At 37.0% G+C, this 19,749-nt stretch overlaps 3 protein-coding genes and 1 pseudogene across 3 annotated transcripts; 3 read left to right on the top strand and 1 right to left on the bottom strand.

Moving 5' to 3' along the window:
* The first annotated feature begins 1,555 nt into the window (after positions 1-1,555).
* On the top strand, positions 1,556-3,411 carry LOC101260471 (pectinesterase). The gene has a single exon (XM_004229214.5). It carries the CDS (start codon positions 1,697-1,699, stop codon positions 3,353-3,355), a length of 1,659 nt encoding a protein of 552 aa, XP_004229262.2. The 5' UTR covers positions 1,556-1,696; the 3' UTR covers positions 3,356-3,411.
* A 146-nt stretch (positions 3,412-3,557) lies between these two features.
* On the top strand, positions 3,558-15,241 carry LOC101261062 (pectinesterase-like; annotated as a pseudogene).
* LOC138346298 (uncharacterized) lies at positions 4,198-4,607 on the top strand. The gene is made up of 2 exons (XM_069294750.1): positions 4,198-4,233; positions 4,308-4,607. Exons 1-2 carry the CDS (start codon positions 4,198-4,200, stop codon positions 4,605-4,607), a joined length of 336 nt encoding a protein of 111 aa, XP_069150851.1.
* Positions 15,242-17,260: 2,019 nt separating the features above from the next.
* On the bottom strand, positions 17,261-18,010 carry LOC138346267 (secreted RxLR effector protein 161-like). The gene has a single exon (XM_069294749.1). It carries the CDS (start codon positions 18,008-18,010, stop codon positions 17,261-17,263), a length of 750 nt encoding a protein of 249 aa, XP_069150850.1.
* Between the last annotated feature and the right edge of the window lie 1,739 nt (positions 18,011-19,749).

The following is a 19,749-nucleotide window of genomic DNA, read 5'->3' as shown; positions in this document are numbered from 1 at the left end:
GAATATTAGGTGCGCTAGTTCCCCCATGAGGAGACGTGAGAGGCTAGTTGTAGGGGATTCATGAAGGGTAGATATAGGCCAAAGAAGTATTGAGAAAAGGTGATTAGACAAGATATGACACAACTTCATGTTATTGACATGACTGTAGGTGATTAGACAAGATATGACACAACTTCATGTTATCGAGGACATGACTCTAGATAGGTGGATCGCTGAATAAGGTAGAGGGATAGAAAGGATGGACAGTGTGTTGCCTTGTGAAAGTTTAGGCTTGTTAGTGTCTGTGGTAGTACTAATCATATCCTTTTAATTCTTGCCATATGCTGTTATTGTGTTTGATTATCAATATTTTATTGTTCTTAGTGTTTTTTTGGTGTAGACTTTGTAGTATTTTTCTTATTAATTAATAACTATGCTTCTTCATTTTTTTTCTTATTAAATTTCTTCTGTTTGATACACTTGAACTAAGGGTCTTTCAGAATGCTTCTCTCTATCTCCACGAGATACTAACATATTTTGCATACACTATACCCCTTCTCATACTCCACTCAATGATATTTCAGTGGATTTGTTATCGAATCCTCGACGAGAAATTATGATTTTTAAACGATTAACTTTATTTCACTAACTAAAGTATCTTTAATAGTTCTCACTAAGGAAGTGTTCGTCCTAAGTCTTGGAAATATCTTTTGACATGTAACTAGAGAGACGTGGTGTAGCCGTTCTCTCATGTATATATTGAAGTTCTATTAATAAGGTAGGGATCAATGTCAAACCCTCTGATAATTATAAATACAAGGTTTGTGGAATTGACTTAAATTAGAAAATGATATTATCTTTATTTCACAAATTCTAAGTAAACTAATTAGTCTTTTGGGCAAATCCAGGCTTGTCAGGATAACTTAAAATATTTTTCATATTTTTTCATAGTTATCAAATAATACATATTCTTGTTTAAGCTAGCGTTTGAGCTAATCACTTAGTTGAAAATTTTGATTCGGATAAATTGTTAAGTTAAAATTATTTCTAAAACTTCAACAATTGAATTATTCCATTACTTTGAAATATTATGAATGTTTAAGTATCAAATAATTTCTGTTCATTTTTAAATAAGTTTTTTTTCCACAAATAATCCTTGAATATTTTCATTATTAACTTATTTAATCCGTCGGTCAACCACATATAACTTTTCTGAGAGGATCGCTTGAACCTTTAAACTTAAGTTTTTTTAAAGGTTTTCAAAATCATCTTTTTAAAGGGTTTTCTTAATTTCCTAAAAATTAAGTGACAACTCAATTATTTTAATTAATTAATAAAGTACGAAGTATCAAAAAGGGAAGTCCAATGGAAATGAAAATTTCACAAAAATAATGTTTTGGTGGTTTTTTGTTAAGCAAAGAATGAGAAGTCATACTATTTTTTAGGGGAACAACTAAAGGAAGGGAACAAATCTTACGAATTAGAGAGGTCAGACACTATTCCAAAGAGAAATTTAAGGCAATCCAAGCAAAAACTTGTCGTTCCTCCAAACTATAAATAAGAAAGAAATCAGGTAGGAAAAATCATCAAAAGGAAATAAACACAGCCTTCAATAAAACCCCTCTGAGTTCTTCACTTACAAGAAGAACCATAGGGGTTGTTTCATAGGGAACTCCCCCCATAAAAAAAAATCCAAAAAAACAAAAAAACCAAAAAAATGACAAAGAAGGTGGTAATTGGTGGAATAGCTTCTGTTCTTGTGGTGGCTTGTGTGGTGGCAGCCTGTGTCACCCTGACTAAACATGATTCTGATACTTCATCAAATGGAGTTGCAACTTCAACAAAGTCAGTTGAATCTATGTGTCAACCCACACCATACAAACAAACTTGTGAAAAGACCCTCTCCGCAGCAAAGAATGTGTCCGATCCAAAGGACTACATCAAGGTTGCATTCGAAGCCACTGTGGCAGACATCAAGAATGCCATCAAGAACACTGAGCCAGTTAAGAAAGCTGCTAGTGATCCTTACACCAAAGACGCTCTCCTTGCTTGTGAAGAGGTGTTTGATCTAGCCGTTGAGGAACTAAGGGGCTCTATCGCTAGGATTGAGAACTTTGATTTCTCTAAGATGAAGGATATAGTGGATGACCTCAAGTCATGGCTTAGCGCTGTCGTTGCTTATGAAGAGACTTGTTTAGATGGTTTCACCAAATCAGAATACAGTGCAACCCGTGACGAAATGATGAAGCTAATGAGCACCACTCGGGAGCTGAGTAGCAATGCTCTTTCCATGGTCAACAGCTTCGGTGAAATGATCACACAAAACACAGGCCTTACCCGCAAATTGTTATCAAACAGTGACTCATTTGTCGAAGCCAGTAATCGTAAGCTCCTTCAAATTTCTGCCTCCAAGCCTAATGCTGTGGTTTCTGCCAGTGGAGGCGGACAATACAAGACCATTCAGGAAGCACTTCAAGCTGTCCCCAAGAGCAGTCCAACTCCTTTCGTTATCCTGATCAAGGCGGGTACATACAAGGAACACATTCAAATCGAAAAGAACATGCTAAATGTTGTGCTTATTGGTGAAGGCCCAACCAAGACCATAATCACCGGTGACCAGGCAGTAGTTCCTAACCGTATATCAACATGGCATACAGCCACCCTTGGTGTTTGTGGTGATGGTTTCGTTATGAAGGACATGGGTATTGAAAACACAGCAGGACCCACAAAAGAACAAGCCGTTGCATTGAGAATTAATGCTGATAAGGCTGTTCTCTACAACTGCAATATCGATGGTTACCAAGACACGTTATATGCTCACTCAGGAAGACAATTTTATCGTGATTGTACCATTACAGGCACCATTGATTTCTTGTTTGGTGATGCAAGTGCTGTTTTCCAAAACTGCAAATTGATTGTGAGGAAACCAGGTCCTAATCAAGCTTGCATGATCACTGCTCAAGGAAGGATGAGAAAAGATTCCTTAGGTGGATTCGTTATCCAAAATTGTGACATCAAGGCTGATCAAGCACTCACTAGCGCCAATCCACCAGTCAAAGTCTATCTTGGACGTCCATGGAAGGAGTTTTCCAAGACCATCATAATGCAATCAAACATCGATGGATTCGTTGATCCATCAGGATGGTCACCATGGAACACAACTGATTTTGGAATACACACATGTTTTTATGCAGAGTATCAGAACAGAGGACCAGGTGCTGCACTTGACAAAAGAGTCTCCACATGGAGAGGTTACCAAAAGGATATTTCAGGAGACGTTATTAACAGCTTCACTGCCGGTAAATTCATTAATACACAACAGCCATGGTTACCAATGTTTGATATTCCCTATGAAGCTGGCATGATGAAGGTGTAATTACATATACCATTCATCCTGTAATTTTTTCTAATTATTCAAAATTATATTTCCTATTTCCTTTGTTCTACAACCATTATTTTCTTTTCATTTTCTCGTTCATCCTATAACTTAAAACTAATCAACAATAACAAAGACAACTAGTAAGTTATCAATAAAATTCCAAGATAACTAAGACGCAGCAAAATAGTAGCAAGAGGCAAGAGAGGATTTTTTATATATATATATATATATATATAAGCAGTACTTAGTGGTTAGCCTCAAGACTTTTGGGAAATTTGATTCTGTTTGGGTAGTGGTTGAAAGGTTTACTACAACCAGTCCACGTTATCTCGGTCAGAGTGGATTAGAATGCTGAACAATTGACTAAGATTTATGTAAAGGAGATACTAAAGTTGCATGGTGTGCCCCTTTCCATCATCTCATATCGTGGAACCCTTTTCACTTCTAAGTTTTGGAGGAAGTTGCATGTTAAATTGGTCAAGCAGCTCACATTTAGTACAACCTTCCATATCCAGACGGATGGACAATTAGAAAGGACTATACAAGTGTTTTGAAAACGTGTTGAGTAATTGACTTTGGAGGGTATTGGGATAAGTTCCTACCATTATGTGAGTTCTCTTATAATAATAGTTATCACTCGAGCATTGATATCACATCATTTGAAGCGTTATATGGGACAGGATGTAGATAACCCATATGTTGGTTTGAATCCGGAGATGTAAAACCTTTGGGGGATTGACTTAGTGAACGACGCTCAAGATAAGGTGAGGAGCATTCGAGCTAAATTTCTAACCTCGTAGAGTAGATAAAAGAAGTATGCGGATCACAAAGTGAGAGACATGGAATTCCAGACCGGCGAGAATGTTCTTCTCAAGGTATAACCATGAAAGGGGTGATGAGACTTGTCTAGAGGGGTAAGTTGAGTCCTCGGTATATTGATCCCTTTTAGATTCTTGAACGTGTAGGAACGGTGGCGTATAGATTGACGCTACCTACAAACTTGTCCGATGTACATTCTTTATTTGATGTGTCTATGTTGAAGAGCTATCACGGTGATGGAGAGTATATCATTAAGTGGGACTCAATAGTGTTATGCAAGGACCTCCAATATGAGGAGGAACCGATTGCTATTCTTGATCGTGATGTTCGAAAGTTGAGGAACAAAGTGATTAAGTTTGTAAAAGGTCAATGGAAGCATCGTCCAGTTGAGGAATCTATTTGGGAGACTGAAAAGGATATGCGAGACTAGTATCCACAATTGTTCGTCGAATCAGGTACTACCTTGTTCCTTCTCTAGACTACTTTTCCTTAGTTGATCACCCGAGGACGACTGATTGATAAATTGGTATCTACTGTAACAACCGGTTTCGTCTTCTAGAAATGCCAATGGGGAAAATTGGGGTCAGAAAAACTTTTCATATGACTAGGATATTTCCAACCTTGTCCAGATTTGGAGAAAATTAGAGTCATCAAGGCGTAGAAAAATCCGGTAGCAATCGGATGGAGTAAATGTAGTTTTGATTACATAATTGGATAGATAAATTGTAAAGGAATTCGTACAACTTTACAAAATCGAATTTGGATAAGTAGATCATTTGGAATTGATTTTGACGTTAAGAGCATTTTCTCAGCATAGTGGGTGAAGAGGGTATTGTAAAAAGGGAGAAGTGAAATACCCTTAAGGAGCTCACTATCTCGTTTTGTGTCACTACATCGATGCCGCTACAACAGGATGGGTACCCTTGTAGCGGAACAGACGAGAATGTATATACGTAATTTTTTTAGTTTTTTTAAAAAGCTCACTGGTCTAATTTGTGCCGCTCAGCAGGATTACTGCCACTGCAGCGACGCCGCTACAACAGGATGGGTGTTGCTGGAGCAGGATGGAGGATTTTAAAATCATAAATAAAACCCTTAGACGACTTTATTTTGTACTTTTTGACTTTTTGAGTAATGAGACGACCCTTGAGCTATTCCAACTCATTTTCCACCATTCTTGAAACTAGATGTAAGTTTTTACTTCCTGAATTAGTTTTTGATCCGTATATACTTTTAGAATGGGTCAATATTAATGAGGAAGGATTTCTTGAAGAGTCTTATGGTGGAATTAACCATAAATTGACTACTTGGGGTCATGGGTTTTGAACTAAGGTTCATAGTTCGTTAACATTTGGAATTGAGTGTTTCTTTATTGAATCCTGTACATGAATTGTTATTTATAAACCACGAACAAGCAGAACGAATCTGGAAAGGAATGGATCAATCTGTCTAGGGTTTCAAGCTTGTTTTAAGGTTGGTGATGGTTTTGATTCTATTATTGTATGATATACATTTGCTTTGCTTCGTTATGATACTTGTATGTGTATACATAACACAATATTGATCATAGATGTTGAAATGAGAAATATGAATATTGACACAATGAAATTATGACTTGAACGTGTGATCTTGATGTGTTATTGTAATATGTGATTGGGATCAGCTGCCACGTTACGACACTCTAACTTGAATCGGATTTTCACATTTCGACATGCTAATTGGGATCGATTTTCATGTTTTCCATAAAATGGATTTGATAGCCACATTCCGGCATGCTAACAATTTGATTTTGGGTTCCGTGAGAGGACCAACTACATGATATAACATGTGAACTGTGATATTGTTCTTGTGATAGTATTGAATATGTTGATATTTATGCATGTTTTATAATCCTGTAATTGCTTGTTTATGTTACACTAGTGGGATAGCCACGTGACTTACCACTACACCGTGGTTGTGTACCGATTCTGCACTTGATCATATTTTTGTTGAGTACAGCGCATCTTGCACGACTGTTGATAGACCTCTCTTAGGAGATCGATGATCACTTCGAGTTCAAGGGTGAGACACATCGTTCGAATTGCCATAAAATTTTCTTTAGTCTATGTCCATCATTTTTGGACGTAGACCTTGTTTTAGTTAGTTAGATAGTTCACAAGAAATTATTGTTAGATTTGGTTCTTATTTCTAATTTTAGTACATTGACTTTCAGGTTCTAGGTTTATCTTCCACATTATTAGTTAGTTGTTATACCATTGTTTAGAAATGGAACATTGTCTTTAGTTATTTAACTTGCTTCCGTAACGTTAATACCTTAGTTTGTAGGTTTATTGCTTTAGTTGATAACTAGTAGTGGTTCTCCCACCAAGTTGTAGTGTAGGTGCCAATAACGACGGTCTGGGTCATCATAAAACAATCGGAAAAGACTCAGAGCACTTACCAGTTACGATGAGGCTACACTTCAATTAAGGGATCAATTCTTAGTGCTTTCCTATTTGTCTTGGTGATAGATGAACTGATGTGCTCTATTCAGGAAGAGGTTCCTCTGTGTATATTATTTGCAGAAGACATAATACTGATTGATTAGACACCAAATTGAGTTAATGCTATGTTGGAGATTTGGAAAGAGACTATAGAGTTCGAAGGGTCCATGTTGAGCATGAACAAAATAGAATATTTGGAGTGCAAATTCAATAGCGTGTCATATGAAGTGAACGTGGAAGTAAGGCTTGCCACTTAAACTATTTCTAAGACAGAAAGTTTTAAGTATCTTGGGCTCATAATACAGGGTAACGAGCACATCAATGATGATGTCACACATCCCACTAGAGCAACATGGATGAAATAGAGGCTTGCCTCTAGAGTTTAGTATGATAAGAAGGTACCACCTAGACTTAAAGGTAAGTTCTACAAATTGGTGTTTAGAGTGTTCTTGTTATGTAGGTTGGAGTGTTGGCCAGTCAAGCACTCATATGTACAAAAGATGCATGTTTCGTAGATGCATATGTTGAGATAAATGTGTGAGCATACTAGAAGCGATAAGATTAAGAATGAGGTTATCTGGGAGAAGAGGAGAGTTACCTATGTGAAGAACAAGATGTGGGAAGCGAGACTAAGATGGTTTAGACATGTGCATAAGAGGTGCGCTGGTGCCACAGTGAGGAGGAGTGAGAATCTAGTTGTTGGGGATTCACAAAGGATATATGTAGGCCAAAGAAGTATTGAGAAAAAGGTGATTATACAATATATGACACAACTTCATGTTATCGAGGTCACGACTCTAGATAGGAAGGAGTATAGATCCTTGATTAAGGTAGAGGGATAGAAGGGATGGAGGGTGTGTTGCCTTGCGAAGGTTTAGGCTTGTTTGTTTGTCTGTCATAGTAATTGTTGTACCCTTGTAGTTCCTGCCATATGTTGTTAATGTGTTTGATTACAATATTTTACTCTTGTTAGTGTTTTTTTCGTGTAGACTTTGCACTGTTTTTCTTATTAATTAATGACTATGCTTTTTTCATTGTTATTTTCTTATATAATTACTTGGTTTTGATAAACTTGAATCGAGAGTCTTTCAGAAGAAGTCTCTCTATCTCGTTGAGATAGTAATATGTTCTGCATACACTGTACCCTTCTCATACACTACCTAATGATATTTTAGTGGATTTGTTATTGAATCCTCAACGAGAAATTAAGAGTTTGAATTGATACCTTTATTTCACTAATTAGAGTGTCTTTAATTAATAGTGTTCTCTCTAAGGAAGTGTTCAACCGAAGTCTTAGAAATATCTTTTGACATGTAACCGGGGAGACGTGGTGTAGCCCACCTCTCATGTATATTTTGAAGTTCTATTAACAAGGTAGGGATAAATGTCAAATCCTTCCATGATTACAAACAATACAAGGTTTGTGCAATTGACTTAAATAAAAAAATGTATCTTTTTCACAAATGCTAAGTGAACTAACTTGTCTTTTGGGCAAATCCAGGCTTGTCAGGATAAGTTAAAATATTTTTCATATTCTTTCATAGTTATCAAATAATACATATTCATATTTAAGCGTTTGAGCTACTCGCTTATTTGAAAATTTTGATTCGAATAAATTGTTAAGCTAGAATTATTTCTGAAACTTCCACATTAGAATTATTTCATTTCTTGAAATAGTATGAATGTTTATGTATCAAATAATTTCTGTTCATTTTTAAATAAGTTCTTTTCACGAATAATTCTTAAATATTTTCATTATTGACATATTTAATTCGTTGGTCAACCACATATAACTTTTCTGAGAGGATCGCTTGAACCCTTAAAATTAAGTTCATTGAAAAAATTTCAAAATTATCTTTTTAAATGGTTTTCTTAATTTTCCAAAAATCAAGTGACAACTCAACTATTATTTTACAAAAATAAATAAAATTTTCTCGAAGGCATGAAGTTTTTGACCTTTAGTTTTGAAAACGGCTGTAACAAATTATCATATGATTATTTTTTCCCAAAACACACACATTTAAAACTAATGGTCAAAACTTCATGCCTTTTTCAAAACTATGATTGGCTTAACATGTGATTTGATAAAATTGCAAAGAAGGTGGTAATCGGTGGAATAGCTTCTGTTCTTGTGGTGCCAGCCTGTGTCAGACATCAAGAATGACCTCAAAAAACACCGAGCCGATTAAGAAAGCTGCCAGTGATCCTTACACCAAAGACGCTCTATCGCTAAGATTGAGAACTTTGATTTCTCTAAGATCAAGGATGTGGTGGAAGACCTCAAGACATGGCTTAGCACTGTGATTGCCTATGAAGAGACTTGCTCAGATGGTTTTATCAAATCAGAACAGAGTGCAACCCACAACAAAATGATGAAGATATTGAATACGAAAGAGCTGAGTATCAATGCTCTTTCCATGGCCAACAGTTTTCGGTGAAACGATCACAAAAACCACTGGCCTTACCCGCAAATTGTTATCAAATAGTGACTGGTTTGTTGAAGCCAGTAGCCATAAGCTCCTTCAAATTTCTCCCTCCAAGCCTAATGCTGTGGTTTCTGCAAGTGGTGACGGACAATACAAGACCATTTCAGGAGAACTTAACGCTGTCCTCATGAACTATACAACTCCTTTCATTATCCTGATCAAGGCCGGTACATACAAGGAACACATTGAAATTGAAAAGACAGGCAAATGTTGTGTTTATTGGTGAAGGGCCAACCAAGACCATAATCACTAGGCAGGGGCGTAGCTATATACTATTGGACACCCTTCGTCGGTAAATTACATAGTATATACAAGTAAAATAATATACAAAATGGTTAACTAATTTATTTTGGACACCCTTAACACAACAAGGTGTAGCCTAGTGGTTTAAGGTGCAGCCTAGTGGTTTAAGTTGTCTTGAAAGAGCCAAACATTTAAGCGCTTGTGAGTTCAAATTTCCCTAGCAGTAGCTTTTCCTCGTTTTTTTAAAAAAAAAATTCATATATATTTGGTATCCCCCCCCCCCCCACAAATTTCATGTATACTACATAGTTTAATTTTTAAATTTTCTAGTCCACTCATTCATCTTTTCATCTTTTCTTTCCAAAAATTTTCATGTATATTACGTACTTTAATTTTTAAAATTTCTAGTGCACTCATTCATCCAAAAGAAAAAATATACCCCTATACAATTTTTGGACACTCTTTGTGAAATTTATGGCTACCGCCACTGTCACTGGGTGACAAGGGAGTAAGAATGGTGGCGGTGTAGTAAAATGGCATACAACCTCCCTTGGTGTTTCTGGTGAAAGGTTCGTTATCAGGGACATCGGTATTGAAAACAGAGCAGGACCAGTAAAAGAACAAGTTATTGCATTGAGGATTAATGATGATAAAGCAATTGTCTACAACTACAAAATCGATGGTTTCCAATACATCCTATACGCTCACTCGTACAGATAATTGTTCCGTGACTCTATCATTACAGGCAACATTGATTTCATTTTTAGTGATGCTTCCAAAACTGCCAATTGATTGTGAGGAAACCAGGTGATACACAAGCTTGCATGGTCACTTCTCAAGGAAAGTCTAAACTGTTAGGATCGAATTCACGCACACACACTAGATGAATGAAGAACACAAGAACTTTCAAGAGAAAGAGATGAGAGATCTAGAGAGAGAAAGAGAAAACCCAATATTTCATGGTAACAACCCGTAAGTAAAATTCTAAGGCGGTGAGGTATATTTATATTAATAAATCAGAGTATTTTTGGTTACAGAGAATAAATAGGAAAGCCTAAAATAGAGAATAAATAGGAAATCCTAACATTAATCAGGCTCCACTACCTTACAATTCTCCCACTTTGAGACTGACTCAATCATCCAAAAAATACATTCTCAAAAAAAAATCTCTTCATCATCAACATCTTTACCACACCGAAACATCTGTAGCAACAACTACAGAAGACCAACCGAGGTTTTACATAACCTTAGTTTCCTAACATCAACACATTTCATCAACATGTCTGCCGGGTTCTTTGCACCCTCTATCTTCTCCAAGCACATTTCACCATCCTCCACTGCCCTGCGAGTGAAATGGTATCGCCTTCTGATGTGCTTTGTCTTCGAATGATAGACTGGATTTTTCACCAACTGCATGGCACTCTGGCTATCTGAGTAAAGAATCTTCTCGCTCTGCTTCTTGCCCAATTCCTTAAGATAATCTACCAGCCATATCATCTCTTTCCCAACTTCAGCTATGCCACATACTCAGCTTCAGTAGATGAAAGAGAAATACAAATTCTGAAGCCTGGACATCCAACTCATTGCTGTTCCACCTATGGTGTAAATGTACCCGGATGTACTCTTGCTCGAGTCAATATCCCCACCAAGATCAGCATCCACAAAACCCTGTAGAGTCACCTCGCCTTTTCCAAAACAAAGTGAACTACTGGATGTACCTCTCAGATATCTCAGAAGCCACTTCACACCTTCCCAATTCTCTTTCCCAGGGTTCGCCATGTACCTGGTAACAACTCCCAATGCATGTGGTATATCAGGTCTAGTGCAGACTATAACATACATCAAACTACCAACTGCTGAAGCATATGGAACAAGTGCCATGTGATCACGCTCCTCGGAAGTCTTGGGTGACTGCTCCTTTGACAATTTAAAGTGATTTGCCAATGGAGTAGTCCTGGGTTTAGCATCATTAACCCTGAATCTGCTCAGTACCTTCTCAATGTACAACTTCTGAGATAGATTTAAAGTGCCAACAGATCTATCCCGAGAAATCTCCATCCCCAAAATCTATTTTGCTGGACCCAAATCTGTCATCTCAAATGCTGTAGACAACCTTGTCTTCAGATTGTTAATCTCTCTCATACTAGATCTTACAATCAACATATCATCCATATACAAGAGTAGAACGACATATGAATCAGTGTATTTCTTGAAGTAACAACAAGGATCCTTTTCAGCTTTGCAGAATCCACCCTTGGTCATGAAGGAGTTAAACTTCTTGTACCACTGCCTTGGTGCTTGCTTTAGTCCATACAAGCTCCTGGTGAGCTTGCACACCATGTGTTCCTTGCCTGGAACTACAAATCCTTCCGGTTGCTGCATATAGATCTCTTTGTCCATATCTCCATATAAAAACACTGTTTTTACATCCATATGCTCTAGATGCAAATTCTCCGATGCAACAACACTCAACAGAATTCGAATAGAGGCTAACTTCACAACAGAAGAAAATATTTAAGCATAATCAATACCTTTCCTTTGTGAATATCCTTTAACCACTAAACGAGCCTTGAACCTTCTTTTGCCATCTGGTTCACTCTTGATTCTGAACACCCACTTATTTAACAAAGCTCTCTTCCTTGCAGATAACTTAGTCAACACCCATGTGTCGATCTTCTCAAGTGACCTCCTCTCATCATCCATGGCTTGCTCCCACTTGATCGAATCCTCCACCTGTAGGGCCTCATCAAAAGACTCTGGTTCTCTCTCATCAGTCAACAATAGATAGTGTAATGAAGGTGAATACGTATCTGGTGCCCTCATGGATCTAGATGATCTCCTTAACACCTGCTCAGGTGTAACTTGCTCCACTCCAGATTCTTCAGTAGGAGTTGGTTGAGTATTTGCTTCGACATCTATGGGGTTTCTCTTCTCCAACTCAACCTCAACTGCCACTTGATTTGTAATCTCTAGAATCTTCTGCTCTTTGTCCTTGTACATGACAGACTCATCAAATGTCACGTCACAATGTCTCAGGATCTGTTCTTGTCATCCCTAAATCTGTAACCAAACAAATGAGAACCATAGCCTATGAAGTAACACTTCACAGCCTTGGCATCAGGCTTGTCTCTCTTTTCTGGATCAACATGAACATAACAAGTGCAACCAAAAGTCCTCAAGTGTGAGTACTTAAGTTCTTTTCCTGTCCACACCTCCTCTGGAATCTTGAACCCTAAAGGAACTGATGGTCCCCTATTGATCAAGTATGCAACTTTGCTCACAACATCCGCCCAAAGTGTTTTGGGCAGCCCACAGTGTATCCTCATACTCCTTTCAAGCTCATTCAATGTTCTGTTCATCCTCTCAACAATTCTATTCTGCCTTGCCTCACCAGGAACTGTTCTCATCAATCTGATTCCGTCAACTGCACAGAATGCCTTGAACTCTGATTTGTCATACTCTCCTCCATTGTCAGACCTTAGGCATTTGACTTTCAAACCGATCTGATTCTCAACTTCAGCTTTCCACTTCTTGAAAGTTGCAAACACATCTAACTTATGCTTCAAGAAGTAAACCGATACCTTCCTGCTGAAATCATCAATGAAGGTAACATAGAATCTGGATCCTCCAAGTAATGATACTGGATATGGTCCCCAAACATCTATATGGACCATTTCCAACCGCACTTTCTTTGGCTCTCTAGGAGTCCTTGTGAAGCTTACTCTTTTCTGTTTTCCCATAACACAGCTCTCGCAAAGACCCATATCAACAGACTTCAGACCCTCTAATTCTCCTTTTGCAACCAACATCTTCATTCCTTTAGTACTCATGTGTCCAAGTCTGTTGTGCCACAGACATGAACCGGAAACACCTTCAGCAACAGCGACCTAGTTTATACACTCTGCAGTGGTGTACAAGGTTCCAGATTTGGTGCCACGAGCTACTACCATAGCAACTTTCATGATCTTCCACGAACATTTCCCTAACTCTGCTGCATATCCCGTGCTATCCAACTGACCGACAGAGATCAATTTTTTGTTGATCCCAGGAATATATCTGACATCCTCCAATGTCCATTGGTTTCCCGAGGTGGTCTTTATGCAAACATCCCCCTTTCCTTCAATCTCTAAGGCTTTATTGTCAACAAGATATACTTTTCCAAAATTTCCAGATTTGAAATTTTGGAACAACTCCTTGCTTGAAGATGAATGGAAAGATGCACCAGAATCCAAAATCCATGATTCAACCGGGCTATTCACACTAAGGATTAGAGCATCCCCAATGTCCTCTGATGAATTTACAGAATCATTGTCATCTCCAAATTTTGTGATTTTGTTTCTTCTTTTGCTTTGTATAGTTCGTCTAAAAGTGCCCTTTTTCTTTACAGTTCCAACAAGTCACGTTTGATCTTCAGGGATTTTTCTCGATTCTTTGATTTTGATCGACCATGTTGATTTTGGCCTTTCGTCTTACTTCTCCCCCTTCGATCAACGCTGAGAGCACTGCCCAATGAATTTCCCACTTCTCATTTGTGAATACTTTCGCTAAGAACAACATCATGGATTTTATCAAACTTCAGTTTCTCAGATCCACGGGAACTGCGAATCGCAGCAACAATAGTATCCCAAGACTCGGGCAGAGATGACAACAAAATCAACGCCTTAATTTCATCTTCGAAATTGATATCCACAGAATTGAGTTGACTCACAATCATATTAAACTCGTTTATATGATCAGAAACAGATCCATTCTCATACATCTGTAAATTGAACAATCTACGCATCAAATATACCTTGTTCATAGCCGATGGTTTTTCATACATGTTTGACAGTTCCTTCAACAGACCGAACGTCTTCACAATGTTGAACGCCACGTTTCTTGACAAAGTCAACCGGATCAACCCTAGAGCCTGGCGATCCTTGAGTTTCCACTTCTCCTCCGTCATGGATTCCGGTTTCACCCTGGTCAACGGTTTATGAAGATCTTTCTGGTACAGATAATCTTTGATCTGCATCTTCCAGAAACTAAAATCGGATCCATCAAACTTCTCGATTCCAAGCTTCAAACTATCCATCTTCAGTGATCGTGTTGTATCTCCTTATCTCTGATGCCAGTTGTTAGGATCGAATTAAAGCACACACACTAGATGAATGAAAACACAAGAACTTTTAAAAGAAAGAGATGAGAGATCTAGAAAGAGAAAACCCAATATTTTGTGGTAACACCCCGTGAGTAAACTTCCACGGCCGTGAGGTATATTTATATTAATAAATCAGAGTTTTTTTGGTTACAGAGAATAAATAGAGAATAAATAGGAAAGCCTAAAATTTAGGTCGGGTCGCTGCCCTGAACCCCTCCTTCGGATGGGGGGCTCCCGCCCCCATAACCCCCGGTAACCTCACCGCGGAAATTGCGTAAAGAGTTATATATATTAATCAGGCTCCACTACTTAACATAAACAAGATAGTACCTCTGGATTAGTTATCCAGAATTGTGACATCAAGCCTCAGGCAGGGTTCCCTAGCACCATTAAAAGCCTATATTGGACGTCCATGGAAGGAGTATTCCAAGACCATCATAATGCAATCAAACATTGATGCATTCATCGATCCATCAGGATGGTCACCATGGAACACAACTAATTTTGGAAAACACACATGTTTTATGCAGAGTATCAGAACAGAGAACCAGGTGCTGCACTTGACAAAAAAATCTCAACATGGAGAGGTTACCAAAAGGGAATTTCAGGAGACACTATTAACCAATTCATTGACGGCAATTTCATCAACACAAGAGACCCTTGGCTACCCAAGAGTGATATTCCCTTTGAGCCTGGCATTATGAAGGTCTAATTAACCTATATCATTTATTTCCATACAAGGACTATTTTGTTTTAGATAATTAATATATTTTTGCTCCTTTCTTTAGACATCTTATATTCACACAATATTAAGATGATAATAATATGTTTTTTCTATCCACCTATATATGACTCCACATGAAATACAACCATTTTTCTTTGTATCAAATCAACATTGTACGAAATGAAATTTAAAAAAACAGTAAAAGTATTAAGATCAGGCCAAGTTACTGAAAAAAAAGGTAGCAAGAAATTGATTGGGAGAAAATTCTCTTTTCTGTATGTTTGACATCATTGTGCAGATGCATATATATACAACTACGAAATACGTGAACAACAAACTGAGTAAAGATAATTGAGAACATGACTGACCAACAATAAAACCTGTCTTACTTAATCTAACAAACTAAGTGTCCTACTTTGTTTAAAAAATTAAAAGATAATTAATTACAAGGAATAATATATATATATATATATATATATATGACTAATCTTCATAAACTTAGTGAACCTCTGTCTTTATAACTGTTTCACCATTATCTACACCACCACCTCCCCCCTTAAGTTGGAGGGCGAGGAAAACACACCCAACTTGCCAGAAAGGTTATTGTGAAGAGTCTCTGTTAAGGGCTTGGTGAATAAATCGGCTAATTGAGACGAAGATGGAGTGAATGAGACTGAAATTAAACCAGCAATGAAAGTATTTAAACAACATTTAGTACAAGATTTGTGTACTTCTTATTGTTGCAGCGGAATAAAAATTCACGAATTGAATGATTTTCTCCAAATCCTTCTTTGAATCACTAGGAAACAAAGATAGTTTCACAAACTAAATGTCTTATTGTGGTTTAGTCTAAACTTTAGAGTTGTTTATTGGTATTTTTTGTGTTTTTTTTCACTTTCTGAACCGTTAATCAAAAGAAAAAGCCAAAAAGAATTTAATTTAAAAAAGGTAATTATTAACGTTGGAATAGTTACATGTGACTGTTCCCACCCCTTTTTTAAATTAATACTTATCTTTTTCTCTTTTCTTTCTATTAAAAGAAATTTTGGGTTTGTTCGGGTCGGGTCAATCCACATGGGCGACCCAAATACAAAACTTACATCTCCCACTTTGCACATGGTAGACAAGACCCAAGCCAACATTACATCAGCTAAACACAATTCATATGACAAATAGTTCATGCGATCTGTGAGCATCAAGAGCTTACCTTTAAGGTTTTACAAGCCCTACATAGGAATTCAATCACATATGGAAAGAATTCATCATCTTAAAGAGGTTAACTCGAGTTCATGTTTAACTTTATACACACAATTACACTTAATGCCAATATGGTTAGTGTAATAGCCGGCTTGTGTATATAAGTTTATTATTCATTTAATGTATTTCCTTTCTACTTGAATTTATCCTATTCAACTGCTTTCCTAGACATGCACTGCATTGTCAAATCATTCATAACTACTAGTAACATGCTAAAGCAGCAACATCGATTGAAACTTTAGAAAATAGCAAAAGGTCAAAGGGTATTTCATTGAAAATTTATTTTAATTTTTTTGGGTCTCACACAATAAAGAAGCAGGGAATATTCTTTCATTGACCCGTTGATCGCTAGACACACGTGGTATGAAACACGTGCTACAATATTTTTACCTTATACTGGTGTATGTGTCTCATCATCCAAATTATCCAACATCGTATAGATCTCGGTTTAAACACCTCAAGATGCTTAACCCTAGTTTCTCTTTTCGAGGTATCTTTAAACGCACTTTCTTAGAGAAACATTTGTCATAAAACAAGTCTTAATATGGTGGTGAAATTCATCTTTTCACGTTCTTCGACGTAAGAGGTGATTGCTCGTGTGAGAGAGTCAATCATGCGACTTGTTTGACACACTTTATTTTTTTAAAAAATAAATATCACATGCATACTACATTTGAACATAAATTTAATTGTTTTATATATAGAGGAGAATATTATAACAATAAATGATTTTACAATACTGAAATATCATCATACTTTACGTAAACCTAGAGCCTTAACATGATTTTCAAACAAGTCTCTAGAGATGGCCTTCATAAAAAGATCTGCTATCATTTCACGTGTAGGAATGTATTGTAAAGTTATTTCTCCATTTATGTCTTTCACAAAATTATACTTGATGTCGATGTGTTTGGTTTTTGTATGATACTCAAGATCCTTTGTGTATGCGGTAACCGCTTGACTATCACAATATAGAATCATGGGACCCTTCAAATTCTTTGCAATACTAAAATGTTCAAAGAATCTCTTTAACCAAACAACTTCTTGTACTGCAGACACACAAACCAAAAATTCAAATTCCATTGTCGAAAGAGCTGTGCAAGTTTTCTTCTTACTTTTCCATGAAATAGCACCAACATTTAGTAAGAAACCATAACCGGATGTTGATTTTCTATCATCTCGATCAATAGCCCAATCTGCATCTGTATAACCTCTTATGAATAAAGCACATCCACTATAACATAGTGCATGATCTATAGTTTCTTTCATGTATCGAAATATACTCTTTACAACTTTCCAATGATCTCTTCCAGGATTGGATTGATACCTACTAACTATATTTACGGCATAACAAATGTCTGGGCGAGTACACATCATAACATACATCAAACTCCCGACAACACTAGAATAAGGACCTCGAGACATGCTTTCCTTTTCCTTTTCAGTATTTGGACACATTTCAAGGCTTAAAATTTCACCCCTTTCTACAGGAGTATCCATGGATTTGCAACTATTCATTCGAAAACGTTCCAATATTTTCTTTATATAATTTTCTTGAGATAAACTCAAAAACATCTTGGAACAATCTCTTTGGATTTTAACACCCAATATATAATATGCTTCACCCATATCTTTCATATCAAATGATTTTGAAAGTCATGACTTGACAATTTTTGCATATTCCAAATTATTTTCACCAAATAAAATATCATCTACCTAAAGAGAAAGAATTACAAATTTTCCATTGGACTTTTTACATAGATGCAATGGTCTTCATCGATCATGGTGAAATAATATGATATCACAACCTTGTCACGACTAAAATCTAGACCGCAAACCAGACCGGCCATGTTGACCTCTCAGAGGTCGCAAACAAGCCTACTTACGTCATCCTTACATTACATAGGTTAATTTTAGCTGAAAATTTGAAACTTTTGATTCTTTAAACATACTTTATAAACATTCTTAACACTTCATAATCGTTCATCATCAATAATCTAATATTAAAGAGATAAGCAACTGAAAGAAATAGTTCAGTAAGTCTTAATTGTATAATTGCCAAAATGGCACCAATACAATGTTTGAATCAAAACAGGAAAGAAACGCTAGTGGAACATGCTTCGCTAGCTCAATTCAAAAACTACGCAAGAATGTAATACAGTAGCATCCTCAAAAGCACGAGGACCTACCAAACTCCGAATGAATGCTGACGTCCGGATAGCAGCAACAACGAACCTATAGCTCTACGCCCACCTGTGCCTGCACCTAAAAGTAGATATTTGTATGGAACTAACACTTGTACTAAGTATGCGTATCTTCAAGAACACACCAAGCACATGCATAACAAGGAATAACTCTTTCCTAAAAACATGATTTATGGAAGGTTAAGTCAGTGGACATGCTAAATTGAGGTTACGAAAGTTAGTGAACTTTCCAAATTGAGTTAGGAAGGTTATGCCATGAGAGTAACATGCATCATTATAATAATCGTATTGCACACAACACATAACATCTTTATACATATCATAGCACATAACATATAACACATAACTTCTTTCATATTATTCATTCATATGTCATGAGACCTTGTCATCATGGACTTGGTATTTAGACGTTTCAAAATGAGGGCTCAACATATGTGACCTAAACTAGGGAGTCTTCATTAGAAAACATAGAGTCTGCTTCATCCATTCATACATACTTCATTTCATTTCATTCATAGGCCAGTGTGGACACCACCTATACCTAGGATGTAGTTTAAGACTCTCATTGGGTTTGCTGTGCAATGATCAGGAATAACCTAACGTCATTACCTGAGTCTAGATCACCTCTTGATTATCATATCCTAACAGCTTCGGTATCATTAATTTCTTTATATGATTTATTTGAGGCTGACCTCATTCATTCATTGGGAAATTTAACTTTAAAAGACATATATCATGTGAGCATCATGAAATCAGTGTCACCCCCACACTGAAAAGAGGTGGAATCACCGGCCAAAGTGACTCAATAACATGCTAGCGTATATGGGAATTCAACCCCATTAGATCCCTATATTGGCAGTATAGGTTCAAAGACTAGGAGATGTATGAAGACACATACCCGGCAAGCCGGACAGTCTCATCTCATGAGAGTTACCTGAACCTTTGCCCTTCCCAAAAGAAGGCATCACCGCACATAGCTAGCCTATCGGTGCTCAGTATAAAGTTTCATTATATTCAACTCATACGTCATGGAAG

The sequence above is a fragment of the Solanum lycopersicum genome, chromosome 1 (genome assembly GCF_036512215.1).
Source record: "Solanum lycopersicum chromosome 1, SLM_r2.1".
NCBI lineage: Eukaryota > Viridiplantae > Streptophyta > Magnoliopsida > Solanales > Solanaceae > Solanum > Solanum lycopersicum.
The sequence above is the reverse complement of the archived record's forward strand: the minus strand, read 5'-3'. Positions and strand labels throughout refer to the sequence as shown.

Coding starts and splice junctions, on each gene's coding strand:
- LOC101260471 (XM_004229214.5), top strand. CDS start 1,697: ATGACAAAGAAGGTGGTAATTGGTGGAATAGCTTCTGTTCTTGTGGTG.
- LOC138346267 (XM_069294749.1), bottom strand. CDS start 18,010: ATGGATACTCCTGTAGAAAGGGGTGAAATTTTAAGCCTTGAAATGTGT.
- LOC138346298 (XM_069294750.1), top strand. CDS start 4,198: ATGGAATTCCAGACCGGCGAGAATGTTCTTCTCAAG. Junction 4,234..4,307: donor GCGAGAATGTTCTTCTCAAG/GTATAACCATGA, acceptor GATCCCTTTTAG/ATTCTTGAACGTGTAGGAAC.